The 19145-nt window shown below is 34.0% G+C and overlaps 2 protein-coding genes across 3 annotated transcripts; one reads left to right on the forward strand and one right to left on the reverse strand.

Moving 5' to 3' along the window:
• Nucleotides 1-842: 842 nt before the first annotated feature.
• On the forward strand, nt 843-13665 carry LOC131954489 (rho-related protein racA). Of its 2 annotated transcripts, XM_059318216.1 has the most exons (12): nt 843-900; nt 1769-1963; nt 4045-4216; nt 5759-5901; nt 7156-7276; nt 8438-8628; nt 8719-8791; nt 9125-9226; nt 10285-10515; nt 10832-10947; nt 11464-11706; nt 12929-13665. In XM_059318216.1, exons 2-12 carry the CDS (start codon nt 1775-1777, stop codon nt 13130-13132), a joined length of 1785 nt encoding a protein of 594 aa, XP_059174199.1. In that variant the 5' UTR covers nt 843-900; nt 1769-1774; the 3' UTR covers nt 13133-13665. The 2 variants fall into 2 exon arrangements, with proteins under 2 accessions (XP_059174199.1, XP_059174198.1); XM_059318215.1 differs by lacking the exon at nt 9125-9226.
• A 1118-nt stretch (nt 13666-14783) lies between these two features.
• Nucleotides 14784-18645, reverse strand: LOC131954488 (carbonic anhydrase 4; the record flags this gene model as incomplete). The annotated part of the gene is given in 5 exon segments (XM_059318214.1): nt 14784-14987; nt 16634-16794; nt 17412-17481; nt 17823-17912; nt 18497-18645. Coding segments are annotated over 5 exon segments (674 nt in total), but the record flags the coding sequence as incomplete, so codon positions are not given.
• Nucleotides 18646-19145: the final 500 nt, after the last annotated feature.

Genomic DNA, 19145 nt, shown 5'->3' on the forward strand with positions numbered 1-19145 from the left:
GAGATGTCATTGTGACACCGCGGAAAGTTTTAAGTGCCCACTAGAGAAACATTTCTGAAAGAAACATTGTTAACGTTTAGACTCCGTGAAAATGCTTCCCCATTTTTTTCCGAAGCGAGCTCTATAATTTTTTGTTTGATGTAAAACTTTATCGAGAAGTAAACAATAAGCTCAATTGAAATATCAATTATTATCAATGATGCACAATAGACATAAAGGATGCACAAGAGACGGTAGCTTCAAGAGCCGATGTTTTTTTGTGGGGTTTCTAAAATTATTGATACACGAAAGACTAGACTTAGCGAAAAGCTAGCTTTAACTTAAACATTTATAGAATCTAGATTTCTAGTAGCAAGTTTTTTTTTACGGCAAAACCCGATGTTGTTTTAAAATTGCTGTTGTTTATACAATACATTGCTTTTCCCTTTCTTTGATCGTAAGCTAGCTATAGAAACCACATCATTGCGTATTTAAACATTAAAGCTAGTGAATAAATTTATATATCCAGCTGTTTTTACAGATTAGCTAATCTCAATTAGAAAACTGAGTTTTATCTAGTAGTGTTTTGCAGCTTAGTAGGCCCATTTAAAGAATTCTACATTGGGTATAGTAATCCGATTGGATGGCTAAAAATAAAAAAAGCCCAAGAAGGCTAATGATAGATGTATTGTATAAAACCTGCAATTTGATTGGTCTCAAAAGTTCGTCCAGTTTTGATCTATTTTTAAATTTAAGATGTATATAAAAAAAAAAAAAAAAAAAAAAAAAAAAAAAAAAAACAAACAACAAACGAGTATATAACAGATCGGGTTATCTGTTCAAAGCCAACACTTCAAGCAGTTCTAGACATCGAATACTTAATAATATAAAGAACATACGTAAGACCAAGCAAACTGTAAGGTAAAGTTTTTCAATTACGAAAAGTTATTATCTAGACCTGGTAATGTTATCTACCAAAATACTTAAAATAGTTTTCATCTGCCAGTCTTTGACTGTGTTTTTATGGCATCAGTTTGTGATGGAATCACTATTGGATTACGTGTGTAATGATTATAATCTGTAATCGTGTAATAGGTTCATGCATAAGCGACATCATATTTCTAAAATTGTTAAAGAGAGAAGGGGCGGGGGAGTGGGGGGGGGGCTTGCTTTTTTGCATTGAATTAGGAACTACATTTAATGCATAGTTAAAAAATATATGGTTACGTAAATTTCACCAACGAGTCTGAAACGTGACTTTACAATATTTTCTTCAGGCTGAATCGACAGTGAACAAAAATAGCAGCCGGTAAGCAAAGGGAAATAACTCAATTAATATTATCGGTGATATAACTTAAACTCGATTCTATTCCCTGACAAAAAAAAAATCTTTGATAAATATCGTTTATCGATAGTCTATATACGGTAAAACTGCTCATTAAAAAAATATTGCTTATTAAAAAAAGGATAAATATTGAAGCGTCTAATTTTAAAGAAAAGCTTGTGGTTTTTCATTTGTTTTAAATTAAACATTTTTATTCTTGCAAAAATGCTTATAATAAATAAATAAATAAAAAAAAATACAAATATGATCACTAACTAGAATGTTGTTTACTAAAAACATCTACATACACTAGATCTAATAATTATCAGAATCGACCTTTTAAATTTTAAGACTTTATTATAGTGTACTTTACTGCACACGTTTTCAGAAAACCACCAATAAGCTTATTTTTAAAACGAAATCTTCATTAACTGATTGCTCAATTTCGGGGCATACGCCTCACAGGTGCCCATGGATCGCCCTTATATAAAGCTTGTTGTCATTGGAGACGGCGGTGTTGGTAAAACGTGCATGCTCATGGCTTACACGACCAAGGATTTCCCACGGAAATGGCTCCCCAGGCAGTTCGACAACTGCTCCTTCCATTACGTGTTCTCTGGTAAACCGGTGATCATGGCATACTTGGATATTGTGGTTGATGTAAGATATTTTGTACTCATGATTATAGATGACAAAAGAAGGTCTATGTGTGAAAGCTTTAAACTATTGACTATAAATGACAAGTAGGTCCATCTATTAAAGCTTTAAACTATTGACTATAAATGCAGAGTTTCTTCCAGGCATCTCTTCGGGGGGGCGAAGCCCCCCCGAAAAAATTTTACCGCCCCCCCGAACGAAATGAAATTTATATAATTTATATAGAAAATATATACTTTTAACAGTGTCCGCCCCCCCGAAGAAAGTTTACCGCCCCCCCGAAGATTTCCAGTGCCCCCCCCCGGAGAAAAAAGTCTGGAAGAAACACTGTATAAATGACAAGAGTAGATCTATATGTTAAAACTTTTAACTATTGACTATAAATGACAAGTAGGTCCATCTATTAAAGCTTTAAACTATTGACTATAAATGACAAGAGTAGGTCTATATGTTAAAACTTTAAACTATTAACTATAAATGACAAGTAGGTCCATCTATTAAAGCTTTAAACTATTGACTATAAATGACAAGAGTAGATCTATATGTTAAAACTTTTAACTATTGACTATAAATGACAAGTAGGTCCATCTATTAAAGCTTTAAGCTCTTGACTATAAATGACAAGAGTAGATCTATATGTTAAAACTTTTAATATTGACTATATATGACAAGTAGGTCCATCTATTAAAGCTTTAAACTATTGACTTTAAATGAAAAGTAGGTCAATATTTTAAAGCTTTAAACTATTTACTATATATGACAAGAGTAGGTCTATATGTTAAAGCTTTAAACTATTGACTATAAATGAAAAGTAGGTCTATATGTTAAAGCTTTAAACTATTGACTATAAATGACAAGTATGATATTTTAATCCCGTGGTTCTTAGCCTTTTTGAAGTTACCGAATCCCACCACTTCTTAGGAGCATTCACCGAACCCTTCTTAATAGGAAAAAATAAAGAATTTTTTTAAAAAATTCAAAACATATGTATTTTACTTGTGCACAAAATGACCGAGCACCAACTAATTGTGTTGAAAGAACAAAACCGTTAAAATATAATTTTAGCACAAAAATAAAATTAACTGCAAATTAGCGTGATTTCTGCTGTTGCCTTTCAGTAGTTTTAGACACCAGTCTGAAATGCACGATTTCAACATGCGTTGTGTTTGTGATTTTGTATTTTCCAATTTCCAATGTAGCTTAAGTAAATATTCTCTTGGTTTTATCGGTGCCAGACTAGAATGTATAAAAGTGCTCAATTTTTGCATTGCAAATATTGTAGTTAGAATGCGGACTCCCATCAAGTTCGACATACATATTGTGAATCCATATTGTATATATTTCTCCGACAACTTTCTTTTTTTTGCACGACATAGTTAATATATTAAGGGATTAAACTATTAATAAAGAAATCACCCAACGTACCATCATAAGTCAAGAAATCACATAACGTACCATCATAAGTCAAGAAATCACATAACGTACCATCATAAGTCAAGAAATCACATAACGTACCATCATAAGTCAAGAAATCACATAACGTACCATCATAAGTCAAGAAATCACATAACGTACCATCATAAGTCGACTACTGGCCGCCACGAAATAGAAATACAATGTATGTTCGTCACAGTACTTAAACAGACTACACAATCAATGCGCGCCTGTATAGGTGGCGTTGACACGCTTCGTGATGTATGTGTTTTGTGTCGTCAAGGGTTTCACTATATAGAAATATTATTATACCGATATGGCGCACTTTATTACTATTGTGTGCTGTCGTATTTGAACTGTTATCGGCCGCGTCCGCTAGTTATATCGTCCGCACTGACATAATTTCCGTAAGCAAATCATAAAAGTCGGATGTGTGTCTTGACTTCCATCGAACCTAGTTAAGAACCACTGTTTTAAACTATTAATTATAAATGACAGGTTTTTTCAAACTATTGATTATTAATTTATTAATTATATATTTTTCTATGAAAAATTTACAATAAATAAAAAAAAACAACTAATATCCAATATTTTGGAAAAAAAACTTTGTTATGATTTTTTTTACCAATGCACTAAATTCTTTATTTCAGCTATTCGCCGAAGATGTTCGCCAGCGTTATTTATACCGTCACACGAACGTCTTTCTTGCCTGCTACTCAATGGGAAGCAGAGAATCGTTCTTACATTTAAAAGAAAAGTGGATCCCAGACTTTCAAGCCCATGGCCCCAAAGTCCCTTTTGTCATCGTAGCAACTAAATTAGGTACATGAACACAAGCCTATTCGATGAAGTATTGATAAATATTTAGGTTATTTACTTATAAAAGTAAAGTTTCCCTTTCATTCCTGACGGTCTACGGGCAAATGAAGTAGAGTTCACTTGTTTCTGTGACCTCGGCATATGCAGAGATAGTGTGGACAGCACTATGCCCAGCCGCCTTTACTTTCCCTAACGTGTGTCAGGTACCCATCAGAGTTGGGTGGACTCAGGGACGGTCTACTGACTTGAACCCGGATTCGAACTCGAGACTTACGGGTTAGCAGTCCAGCTCTCTACCGCTAGACCACTCCGTCCCATATTTACTTATAAACAAAGGGACGAAATCGTCCTGTGGTAGAGCGTTCTACAGCTAACCCGAAAGTCTCGAGTTCAGATCCAGGGCTCGAGTCTGTAAGACATCACTGAGTCCATCCAACTCTGACTGGTATCTCTAATGTTAGGTAAAGTAAAGGCGGCTGACTACACTATCCCTTCTTATGCCGTGGTCATTGAAACAGATGAACTCTACTCTACCTCATTCAGTGCACGAAAAAAAAATCGCGTTTAAAAAAACAAACAAAAAAAAAAAAAAAAAAAACGGAAACGGAAACGAATACGTAATTTCGAATGAGTGAGTGTGTGTGTGTGTAGGGGTGGTGGTGATAGGGGGGGGGGGTGTTACAGGCGGAAGTGTAATGACCTTGGTTTTTTTTTGGTGTGGGGGTGGAGTAGTTTCTTTAGAGTCACAGCAGTGCCGGCGCCAGGTTATTTAGCGCCCTAGGCAAACTTATTAAAAGCGCCCCCCCCCCCCCGCAATTTTTTTCGTGCCCCCGTATTATCAGAGGCGTAGCGACCCTTCCCGGGGACAAACTCTACCCCCCCCCCTCAAACTTTTGATTTGCACCTTCCCCTCAAACTTTCAATTTGTTTTTCCAACCCATTTTGGCGCCCCCATACGGACAGCGCCCTAGGCGACCGCCTAGTTCGCCTTATAGGTAGCGCCGGCCCTGAGTCACAGGGAGGGGTAGATGGAAAAGGTATGATTTTTTGTGACGAGGAGACAAGGGATACACATGGTCATTTAAAGACTCCCCCCCCTCTAGTAGTTCGGCTATTATACAAGTAGGCGACGGGGAACTGATTTATCATTTTGTTATATTGCGTTATAAGGCAAAGGGGGCGAGTGACACTTCGGTTTTAAGTATATATATATATATATATATATATATATATATATATATATATATATATATATATATATATATATATATATATATATATATATATATATATATATATATATATAATCTTGTATCTATATTTTTTAAATTTTGTCCGGGTGGGGGGGGGGGGGGGGTGGGGGTTAGACGTGAGAGCACGCCCCCCTCCCCCCCCCCCCCAAAGAATAGATGCATCAAAGAAACTCGGCTGCCTCAAATCCGCATTATTTGTTGAAAAAGTAATTCACGCAAATCCACACTAATTAACAGTATGTGACTGTAGCGAGATGAAACGAAATGTAATTAATGCTTCTAAATGACACAGACCTACGTCACGGAGCGGAAGATACTGGAGAGAACCTTGTAAGCTACGGAGAGGGACACGCACTGGCCAAATCACTGAACGCACCCTTTATAGAGATCAGTGCTTTAACTCGGGAAGGTTTAGACAAATGCTTCGAAATTGCTGTAAGTCCTTTAAAATTTGTTGTACGAGATTTTAGCGTCTAACATCAAAAGAATAGGGGTTAGTTGGGATAGTTTATGTTCGTTGTGGAACTTAGGCTTTATATTCCTTGTAGAACTTAGGCTTTATATAAGTTGTGGAACTTAGGCTTTATATAAGTTGTGGAACTTAGGCTTTATATAAGTTGTGGAACTTAGGCTTTATATAAGTTGTGGAACTTAGGCTTTATATAAGTTGTGGAACTTAGGCTTTATATTCCTTGTGGAACTTAGGCTTTATATTCCTTGTGGAACTTAGGCTTTATATTCCTTGTAGAACTTAGGCTTTATATAAGTTGTGGAACTTAGGCTTTATATAAGTTGTGGAACTTAGGCTTTATATAAGTTGTGCAACTTAGGCTTTATATTCCTTGTGGAACTTAGGCTTTATATAAGTCGTGGAACTTAGGCTTTATGTTCCTTGTGGAACTTAGGCTTTATATAAGTTGTGGAACATAGGCTTTATATTCCTTGTGGAACTTAGGCTTTATATAAGTTGTGGAACATAGGCTTTATGTTCCTTGTGGAACTTAGGCTTTATATAAGTTGTGGAACTTAGGCTTTATGTTCCTTGTGGAACTTAGGCTTTATGTTCCTTGTGGAACTTAGGCTTTATATAAGTTGTGGAACTTAGGCTTTATATAAGTTGTGGAACTTAGGCTTTATATTCCTTGTGGAACTTAGGGCCTCTGTCAAAAATCACCAACCTCTACGTCTGTGGTCAGTGGTCAGTCTTTTAGTTTTTGCCAACTCGGTCCTTTTATCTCAGCCGCACTATGTACATATAGAAATACTTTATGTGGCGATGTTTGACAGTAATGCGGGGAGGGGGTATAATCGTAAAAAAAGTGAGACATTAATTTAGGTCGACCTTCTTTTCTAACCATATCTTTAGCAAAAACTTTACGCTTAAGTTTTTTTGCGACCCTTACCGAAAACTTACATAGCCACAATAAGCCTATTATTGGCTAAATATCATTCAGGCTAAATATTCCTATGTGTAATTGTTTTGGTAATTCCTACCGCGAGTCAGTGTTACCTTTATGTTTAAGCAAATTACAGTTTTCGCAGAAGCATATTGTTAACAGCAAATTTTAACATTTGGAGATTAATAACAACTTGAATCTAGCGTGTTAGCTTTTTGTATTTACTATTTTATCTTAAGGCCACTATTTGATAGTACTTAATTAAAATACTTATATGACACATTCTCTCCAGGCTGAACAAGCATTGAGTTTCATGGAACTCAATCAAACAAACGGCCTCGAAATACTGGACGGTTCAAGTACAGATAAGCCAGTTCTAATGCCACCAGTTATCCCAGTTTTGCCCAATGCTGGTAGGCAGTGGCGTAGCGAGGTCGGGTGTCACCCGGTGCGGCACTTAATGGTGTAGCGACTCTTCCCGGGGACAAACTTTCAATTTTCGATTTGCACCCCCCCTCAAACTGTTGATTTGCACCCCCCCCCCCTCAAATTTTTCTCTATATATTTTACTATTTTTTGCCTTGGTGTCACCCCCCTAAATGGTGTCACCCGGTACGGTCCGCACCCCTGCCCCCCTCCTCTCGCTACGCCTCTGCTGGTAGGTTTAGATGAAATGATAAAATAAATAAATGCAATATTTGGATGTCACACCCATAGAGTTCGTGAACTTGCTGAAATAAAAATTTATAATGTAAAACAGTTAAGCCAAAGAAACTAGTTTCATCTTTGTAGATTAGTGTTATGTTTTTGTTGTTATTGTAGCAAAGGTCCAAACTATGGAGTGCGTTTGGTCAAAACGGGGTAATACTGGACATCTCCTAGTGTGTGTGTGTGGGGGGGGGGGGCTGGTATGTAGAACTTTTGTGACCATGCGTGAGAAATTGTGGAAAGAGGGTGGGGAGGTTACGAAAATATTACGTCACCTTTTCGCATTTTAAAAAGTAATTTTTACAAACTGTTTTCAAAATTTTAATTTTAGTTTTAATTGTTGTTATAAAATTAAATACAATTAGTTTACAATCTCGTACAAGCTACTCACAAAAGATAGCTGTATATTGTTTTAAAAAGTACAGGTTACGTTTTAGCAACTATAGGCTACATTAGTATCTATTTAATTGTTAAATTGCCTGAACTCAAATAAAATAATTAGAGAACAAAAGATATCAATACACTTAATTGAAATGTGAGATACAGAAAATTTGACGAGATAAAATGCATTTTGATTGTAATTATCTTTTTTTTGTTTACCAACTTAGCATAATAAATATTAATAAATGCTAAAATATTTTAGCAATAAAAATATTAATCATTATGTGCTTTCTATGGTTCACGATTAATTTGAATTTCCACCCGATTTGGTTCCTGATATTAGAACAAAATTATTGTTTTATGCAATCATTTTTATTGAAATCATTGGGAATTTGTCGTTTAATAAAGAATTTTTCAATTAACTAATTAAAGAATTTCAAATTTGAATGTCGAATTTGTAAATCTATTAATATTCCAATTTGTAGGCAAAGCTCCTTGGATGGAAATAGAAACATCAGAATTTGCTGGTGACTGGTTAAAAACATTGCAGGATCCCAAATTTCACGATGTCACATTTCTTGTCGAAGGTGTTAGACGTCTTCATGCTCACAGAATAATTCTGTCTTCAGCCTCCAAGTTGTTTGGACAAGTTTTGGCCAGTACCATGCCTTGTACGGTATGTGATTAAAGTTGTTACATTACTCAACGTTTAATTGTTTCGTTGTTTGAGAAATTAGCTTTTTAAAAGGTTGTTCTTTTTTCTCAGAGTTCACAGTTACAAGAGTTAAATCAGATTGACAGTTTTCAGAGAGAGGATTTGAATGCTGGTAAAGTTGAAGGTATGCATTGATCGTTTGATTGATTTTTCAGTTGACAATATTTACAAAGATAAAAAGTTTTTTTTAGAGAAGTACTGTATAAATGACATAAATGTTTTTGAAATTTTTTTTTTTATTGACAATATATCATTTTAAAAATTCAAAGATTTTGAAAAGTAATTTGTAAAAAAAGATTAATACTATAGCTAATTTAGAGACCTTTAACTTGCATATTTGTAAAACAAAATTGGACTTACATTTGCTAAGGTTTCATTTTAAATCTGTACTAAATATATTATTTATTACTTTAAGAAAATTAATCTTTTGCCATATGATGATTTTTGTTCCATATAGGAATCAGTTCAGTTTATGATACTGGTTCGGACACAACCATAGAACTTAGTGCAGACGTTAAGGCTGGAACTTTTGTAAGAGTTCTAGAGTTTTTATATGCAGGTAAAAATTTTATTCATTAATTTACAGGTTTAATATTTTTTTCTTTTTATATTCTACAAAGTAAACTTACCGGCATGTCTAAAACTATTTATTTTCCCACGTTTTCTTTAACTTGCTTTCTCTGTTTTTTTATTTGTTTGTTTGTTTTTCCAATCAAATCTTGCGATCGAAATTTCTGGCACTTCCCAGTTAGCTAGCGCGCTGAAATTTTCAGGGAAGCTTTCTTTTGGATGACCATAGAATATTCAATTGTTATTATTACTAAATTGATCAATGGAAACATTTTATTGAGCATTTTAGACCGCTATATAATCTATATATATAATTCTCCTCTGCGAGCCATTAGAAAAAAAACGAGCGACGCGTACCTCGCGCGCAGTGAAGCGAACGATCCCACGTCGCCACAGGCTTAGGGGCAGATAATTTAGTTTGAACCGAGTTTAAACTTACAGGAGATAGGCCAGTATGGGGGAGACGATATGGTCGAGTGGTTGGGCACACGATTGCTATCCCACTCGACACGGGTTCAAATCTATGTGTTCTAGTCAGTAACGTATTCACACAACGATTTTTTTTCGAGTTGTCTTTTTACGAGTTGTCTTCGTTTACCCAAAAAAAAAAGTGAAAAGATAAAATCGATAGCAAGATTTTAATGCAAACAAACAGACAAAGACTAAAAAGTAGAAAATAATAATCATTAAAAAAGTTTTAAAAAACCCACGTTTTCTGATTGAACTCAAAAGTAGAAAAAAAATGCTATACATCACAATAATGCAAGCGATCACTCTACTATAAGCGATCAAAAACGTGGGGCGCCGTGATTTTCTTACAGTTTCTAATACTGTTGACTCTCTACAAGCTCCCTAATAAAAGTCAATAGTATTATCTAATCAATAGTAATATAACTTTTACTTCGGCGCCCCACGTTTTTGATCGCTTATAGTAGAGTGATCGCTTGCATTATTGTGATGTATAGCATTTATTTTCTACTTTTGAGTTCAATCAGAAAACGTGGGTTTTTTAAAACTTTTTTAATGATTATTATTTAAAAATTTCAGGTACTCCAAATTTACCTGAAGATTGTGGAGAAGATGAAATTCAAGAACTGCGGAAGGTGTCTTTACTTTTTCAACTCCCTTATTTGACCACAATTTGTGATAATATTTTAAAGAAAGAGGAATTTTTGAATCCTAGCATTGGAACATATCTCACTGATGAAACTGTTGCAAAAATGAAAGAGCTTTTCTTTAATCAAGAGGCAAATGCAGATGTTGTTTTTTGTGTTGAAGGTACACTTTTTATTTGATTAGATTCTATTGCATTCGATTCCAGTAAATAGTTTAGAAATGTGTAACTTTTATGATAATTTAGAGATTATCGTTATTAGTTGCTTCTATTTAGATGTGTTTTTAAGTTTATTTTGTTTGATTAGGTTTAATAAAAAATATTGTATTTAAATTAAATTAAAATATGTAATCATGATCAAATCAAATTTTCAAATAAACTTATTTACTCATTATTTACTGTAAAAAAAAACCAAACAAAAAAACAAAACACACATTATCAATATCAACCTATAACAAAAATTCGACATGACTCCAACAGATAGAAAAATATTTGCCCACAAAGTTGTGTTGTATACCAGAAGTCACGTGATGGCGGCCATGTTTTCTGGTACACTTACAACAGGGTCTCAAGAGATCAAAGACAAGCCAGTAGAAGTGAGTTAAATTTTGTTCCGTTTCATGTTAGATTTTGTACCTTTTTTTACAGCATGGTAAAATTTTGACATCATCAATTTTTTAAAATTCGTGGCTAGCGTAACCTTGAATGTTTTGTTGTCAGCGCTTAGTGAGATATTTTTTTTTCTTGCGATGAAGATTGAATGCTTAATTGATTACGTTAATTAAGAAAAATTGAATTAATTTATCCATATTTTATTTTTATATTTAAGATTTAGGTTCCTATCTATTCCAGATAAATGTGAAAATAACCAACATTCGCCTTTAGCTTTTATTTAGTGTACAGAAAACTTGTTGACTTTACATGAATGCAGTTAATGTATTCAAGTTACTTGATTTATAAAAGCTGTTAACACAAAACTGATATGTGACGGTTAGATGTTTTAAAGTGTTGGGATTTTTCAAAAAACATAATATTTAACATTTTTTTAGTCGTAATTTGTTTTAAATGAGTTACGGCATTAGAAAACATGTTCGTTATTCGCTGTCTAACAGATCAATATCAACAACACATCAGCAGAAAATTTCCTGGCGTTATTAGAGTACCTCTACACAGACCACGCCCCACTGGAAGAAAGCGAAGACCTAGTTGGGATTTTAGCACTGGCAGATGAAAACTGCCTGCCCAGACTTGCGAACTTGTGTGAACTTTATTTGAGTAAAGAGGTGGACAAGGCATGCCAGGCTAAAATACAGAGAGCTGAGATTGATGTGATTGGAGTTTTAAACACAGCTCAGGTAAGGAACACACCCCCATCCATATCTACAGTAATAACAACGAGCCGACCCGCTATTTAGTTATTTTATTTTCTACTTTTCAGTAATTCATAATTTGTGAATTCTACAGTACCAATGCTGCCACTGAAAATATTTGCTTAAAACACTAACCCCCCCCCCCCTTTCCCCTAACCCCGACCCTACACCCCCCCCCCCCCCGTGAAAGCAGCCTCCTCTTAGTTACCTCCTGTAAGTTTAACATAGTTTCAAACTAAATTATCTGCCCCTAATAGCCGTCACTAAACCCGGCTCTACGATTTGTAAACATTTAGCGTGACCACAACTCACCAGACCATGTGGGGGTGGGGTGGGGTTGGTAGTGATGGTGATAGAGAGAAAGAGAGGGGACTGTAAGGAGGCGCTTGCAGCTTGTTTGCTAACGTCTCCCAGAAGAGAATTATATATATATAGATAGATAGTGTTGTCTGTTAAATAAGTTAAATAAGGGGAAGCAATTGAAGCAAATTGAAAAAGAAAAGCAGGCTGAAATTGGAGTTAACGGCCTAAATGGCGCATAACTAGTTGACACGTAAATTTAATTGTGTTGGAGGGAATCCCAACACTAAAATTAAAAACGAAAATGAAGAAGTCTGTTAAATTTAATATATGTAAAAACACTTTATAATATTGAAGAATTAAAATGTTTTGAATATGTAATGGCAAGTATAACAAAATATCTCGAATAAAACAAATTCACAGCAGTCCAAGTTTTCTTCCTTTATAAACCCTCAGCCAGCCAATCTTATTTAATACACGAGCGCAGCCAATGTCGGATTAGATAATTTTTCCAGTAAAATGCAACGTCAATAGACGCGCTTAGGAAAAAGCCACTCACAGCGGCGATAATTGTTCGGGGTGACAATGGTGGATTGGGGGAGGGGGTAATCCTACTCCCACATGAATAAACCTCACCCCACCCCCATTATGGTAATGTGAAGGCTTACATCCGCTTGTCAGCAGAAAGTCTTAGTCTCTATGTTTCGTTTTGTTTTGTGTCTTGGGGTAACAACAACAAAATAAAATCTCGTTTGAATACATTTTTAAACCAGCGTTTCTTCCGTCCTTACCCCCCCCCCCCCCCAAATAAAGTTAACTTATCAGCGTTTTAGTATAAACTCACCTATATTATATCTTGGGTCTAAAACTTAAACCTACATTTTTAAAATGTTTTTTTTTTCTCCAGATGCTCAATGCGAAACAGTTGTCCAGGCACTGTCTTTATCTGATCTCCACAAATTATTTGGATTTCGCGAACAGAATAGAATTTAACGACTTGTCATACGCTGATCGCGCCTATGTTGAAAATCATCGATGGCTTCCCTTGGGGTACTTAAAAGATGTACAGGAGTATGAAAACGCAAAGGACGAAAAGGGAGGCAACGAATAATGTTTAAACATTGGCAGATAATTTGTTGGAAAATCACTTTTTGTATGTGTCCGTTCCAGTTGTTTACATAATATATAAACTTTAACAAAACTCAAATAATTCATAACAATGCATACACGCCTTGTAATAATATAGTTTAATATAATGACGTAATCTCAGTTTCCAAACCTTTTATAAACCTCTTGCGTAAATGTTTGAAAATATTTTGAGAAATTTTAATATTTAGTAAACTTCAGGTTAATGTGTAAGGCTCTTTAAGCAAGGGTAAATTTTTGTGTAACATTTTTTTCAATTGTAATAGCAGTTTAACTCTGTCTTGCATTGATATAAGCTGCTTAACTCCCTGTGGGTCAACTTGTTGGTCATTTTGCCATGTTATCTACTCAGATTTAGTTTTAATTGGTTCAGTTCAGTAGACAGTTTTGTTATGGCCTCAGATTATTTTTGTTACTGACCCTTATATTCAAACCTTTTATGGTCTTGTAATCATGTATGTCATTTTCTATTGATAATAAACATTATTAACCTTGAAAAAAAAATGAGAGTGATTCAACTCTTAATAAATTGTGTAAAACAAAAGAAAAGAAACGTTTAAGGACTGCTATTTAAAAGGGGATGTTTGATTTGATGTGACTCATTTCACACTACATAGCGTCCACGCTGCTTGTTATATTTATATTCTTCTTTAATCCCATATTTACTTCAGCTCTAGTTGTAACCCAATACCCCATCAACCCACTACACCGAAAAAGAAAAATGACCTTTAACTTATTTTTCGTACGTTATATTTTTCTCCAAACAAAACATTGAATCTCCATTAACTAAATAGTGGAAAATTAAAAAAAAAAACTTTTGTAATAATAGGCTTTTGGATCCACTGAAAATAAAACAATTCGCTTACTTTAATGAAAGCTTTTTTCGCTAAAATATGTAAAATATGTTAAAGATCTCATGAGCGACCAATGCTTTTATTAAAGAAAACATATTAGTTTTAATTTCTAATTTTCTGTGCGTTTAAAAGCTTATAACTATAAACAAAAAGTTGTTTATATCTCCAGAAATTATTCGGATTTTCTTGGTAGAAAATAATTTCAACCTTGTTATCTTGCTGACCGTGTATTCAGGATGGTAAACAAACGAACGGGAGTGAAATGTGTTGATTTTGTAAGGGGAGGCAACTAATAATTTTTAGAAGCTAGACAGAATGATGTGTATTGGGTTTTTTTTTTAAATATTTACTTATATAAACCGTAACAAAACTCAAAAAATAACAATGCATACATGCTTTTGTAACAATATAATTTAATAAGTTTTGTAATCTCATATATCTACATCTTTTATTAAATTATTACAAAAAAACGTTGCAAATCTTTTAGAACAACTAACTTTTAAAAATAAAAACTTAATATATTCTTGATTTAAATTTCTATTGAATGTGTTTTTTGTAAACTAGAATAACAAACAGTGAATGTTGCGTTTGCTGAATGTAATATGTAATAAGACAAACAGACTTGGAAGTTGATGTAAGGTCACCTGAAATGGTGGAGTGTCAAGTCTACAAGAGTGGAATGTAGAATATAAAAGTATCTACAAGGAGTGGGTGGGGGTGGGTGTGTGTGTGTAGGGGGGGGGTAAGGTGCACAAGCCTAGTTTATATTAAATAAAGACCGCAACAAATTAGTATATTGGCCAACACATTTTTTGTCCTTCCTGTGACCGCGGAGTTTCTAGGGTTTTCCACGGAGATCTCTTCATCCGTGGTGTAGACGACCCTGTGGTTGAGCTCCTGCAAGGGTCGGAAGTCATCGACTAGATGCTGCTGTTCGTCGCCGTACAGGTCCCGGAAGGTGTTCAACTGGAAGGGAGGAAAATAGATTTTTGTCAAGTGTACTTTGGGCATAGTTTGCAGAGCGATTTTTGTCAAGTGTACTTTGGGAATAGTTAGCATAACGATATAGATTTTTGTCAAGTGTACTTTGGGCATAGTTAGCATAACGATATAGATTTTTGTCAAGTGTGCTTTGGGCATAGTTAGCAGAACGATATAGATTTTTGTCAAGTGTACTTTGGGCATAGTTAGCAGAACGATTTTTGTCAAGTGTGCTTTGGGCATAGTTAGCAGAACGATATAGATTTTTGTCACGTGTACTTTGAGCATAGTTAGCAGAACGATATAGATTTTTGTCAAGTGTACTTTGGGCATAGTTAGCAGAACGATTTTTGTCAAGTGTGCTTTGGGCATAGTTAGCATAACGATATAGATTTTTGTTATGTGTACTTTGGGCATAGTTAGCAGAACGATTTTTGTCAAGTGTACTTTGGGCATAGTTAGCATAACGATATAGATTTTTGTCATGTGTACTTTGGGCATAGTTAGCATAACGATATAGATTTTTGTTATGTGTACTTTGGGCATAGTTAGCATAACAATTTTTGTCAAGTGTACTTTGGGCATAGTTAGCATAACGATATAGATTTTTGTCATGTGTACTTTGGGCATAGTTAGCATAACGAAATAGATTTTTGTCAAGTGTTCTTTGGGCATAGTTAGCATAACGATATAGATTTTTGTCAAGTGTACTTTGGGCATAGTTAGCATAACGATATAGATTTTTGTCATGTGTACTTTGGGCATAGTTAGCAGAACGATATAGATTTTTGTCATCTGTACTTTGGGCATAGTTAGCAGAACGATTTTTGTCTTGTGTACTTTGGGCATAGTTAGCATAACGATTTTTGTCTTGTGTACTTTGGGCATAGTTAGCATAACGAAATAGATTTTTGTCATGTGTACCTTGGGCATAGTTAGCATAACGATATAGATTTTTGTCAAGTGTACTTTGGGCATAGTTAGCATAACGATATAGATTTTTGTCAAGTGTACTGTGGGCATAGTTAGCATAACGATATAGATTTTTGTCATGTATACTTTGGGCATAGTTAGCATAACGATATAGATTTTTGTCATGTGTACTTTGGGCATAGTTAGCATAACGATATAGATTTTTGTCATGTGTACTTTGGGCATAGTTAGCATAACGATATAGATTTTTGTCATGTGTACTTTGGGCATAGTTAGCATAACGATATAGGCTTTTTAAGCTTAAATTTACAATGGCTGTTTGTTTGTTTAAAAGTTTGTAGCAAGCATTGTTACTCAGTTTTTACCTAATTCTAATTCAGCGAGTTTGAATACATTTACCATCAACATTCGTCTTTGAAGACAACACAAAAATATCTAATCAAATACTAGATACGTCATTACAAATTTTTAAAGGTTACTAAATTTAATAACAAGATAACAATATAAGTACTTGCCAATGGCGGTGAATTGTTTTCAAGAACAATTAAAAAAAATAAAAATAAAACTCGTTTTTTTTTCTGGTAATAGAATTGGTTGCGAACACTGCTTTTACTACAAATATCATATTTAATTTCCTTTCTTATTTTCAATGCAGTTTTACAATATTATATTATTGGTTTATTATAATATTCACCTACTTGCGACTCCGAGATATAAATAAACTGTGTCGATACCGACCAAATGACCGTCTCATAACATGGGGGCGTGGTCAGACTTCCGTTGTAACGATAAAAGTCGAGCTCGGCGATGTCAGGGAGAATTTTGGACAGAGCGAAGGCTGGGATTTCTGTTTTTCTCTCTATGAAAACGGAAAAAGTAATTTCAAGTAAAGCTTCCTGTTTAGACCCAGCGATCCTTTGGACAGATGAAGATATGGATCCTGTCCTCTGTATATGAAGGGATGGTGTGGTCAGCACTATAAGTGACCGCCTTTACTTTCCTCAAAGTAAATCTTTCAGAGCTGGATGGACTTAGGGACGTCCTACAGTTCTTAACTGGGACGGCGTGGCCTAGCGGTGGAGCGCTGGACTGCTAAACCGATAGTTTCGAGTTCGAATCCGCGTTCAAGTTACTGGAACGACCCCGAGTATACCCAACTCTGACGGGCACTGTACCTGGGCAAAGTGCTGACCACATTATCCCTTTATATGCCGAGGTCAAGAAATATGAATTCCACTGCATCTGCCCAATGGGTTTAAAAAGGTGAATTTTTTACTCTATAGTCCGCAACTAGATTCCGAACTCAAGACCTTCAAGCTAGCAGCCAACCGCTCTAACAATGGACCATGCCGTCCCGCAATTACCTTTAAAAGTACCATTAAATAACCACATTCGCAGCACGTCCGTCTGTACAGAAAAAACGGAAACGACTTTTACGTTATGGAAAGTATTAATAAATGTTATAGATTCATTTACCTGGTGTTGCTATTTTTGAGAAATGATCCAGAAGAAACTCATTAAGATTTTCATTATCTTTGTCGACAAGCTAGACAGGAAGGTAATAAAAATAATAACAATTATATATATATATATATATATATATATATATATATATATATATATATATATATATATATATATATATATATATATATGTATATATATATATATATATATATATATATATATATAAATATATAATTTTATATATATAATTTATTTGTATATATATATGTATACATACATATATATATATACATATATATATATATATATATATATATATATATATATATATATATATATATATATATATATATATATATATATATATATATATATACGCGAGTATATGATATGTAAAACTGACGTATGTAGTAATGTTACCTTAAATAAAAATCCAAGAACTGCGAGGCCATGTTGATGTGTCGCCACATTAGTGGAACCGGTGTGGTTTCTGTGGTGTACGATGTGCATCTGAAGCAATAAAAGAAATCAATGTATTTAATGATGGACGTGTTCTGTGTATATTGGTAAACAGTTGAGGAAAATGTTTGTTAATCCTGTTGCATATTGTTGTCACGTCATGCTTCAAAAGTAAAATAAAAAAGCCAGAAAAAAAAAGTATAAAATTTTGATTTTTTAAATATGTATACATTTATAATGTATCTATTTTCCCTTTTAAGACACTTTATCTTAAAATAATAACTCAATTGACTATGCTATTTTATATGATGTTTATATTTGTATCTATATATATACTTTATAGATACTTTATCTTAAAATAATAAATCAATTTTAAGCCCTGATCTTTATATTTGTATATATATATATATATATATATATATATATATATATATATATATATATATATATATATATATATATATATATATATATATATATATATGTATATAATTTATATATTTTTTATACTTATATGAAAACCATCCTAGGCGCATTGAATGTGAAATAACAAAAATGAAAATAAAATAAATAGTATGGAAACAGCTTGAATATTTGTCGTCATGTTCTAACAACGCTAAACACAAAGTTCAAACCTCCATCGGAAAATGGTCCCCGTCTATGCAATGTTCTGATCCCCGGGCGTCTTCGGCACCCCAGTGGAAGTGGAACTGATGAAGTTTGTATGCAGTGGGCAAGCCGCCATCTTTGATGTATAACGGCGCTCCGAAGTATTCTACCTCCACTGCACGTAATAAGAAATTGTTTACATACTATTTCGTCATTGGTTTAACTCCAGTTTTTACCAAATGTTCACAATTATTCATATTTTTTTCTACTTAGAATTTCCAAATTGGTGCATTGGACGCATATGGGGAAGTGTCCATTCGGGGAAAACACACAGATACACACACGCACACACACACACATACACACACACACACACTCACGCAAGCACGCACGAAGGCTCGCACGCACGCACGCACACACTCATACATATATATATATATATATATATATATATATATATATATATATATATATATATATATATATTTATGTGTTTATTTATATGAATATATATATATTTATGTATTTATTTATATGAATATATATATATATATATATATATATATATATATATATATATATATATATATATATATATATATATGTATTAATGGGAACAGGGCATTTCCCCCCTGTCAATTACCCCCCGGATATTTCCCCCCCGACATTACCCCC

This window comes from Physella acuta, unplaced genomic scaffold (genome assembly GCF_028476545.2).
Source record: "Physella acuta isolate Inbredline_101_S28 unplaced genomic scaffold, ASM2847654v3 ptg001005l, whole genome shotgun sequence".
In the NCBI taxonomy this organism is placed as follows: domain Eukaryota; kingdom Metazoa; phylum Mollusca; class Gastropoda; family Physidae; genus Physella; species Physella acuta.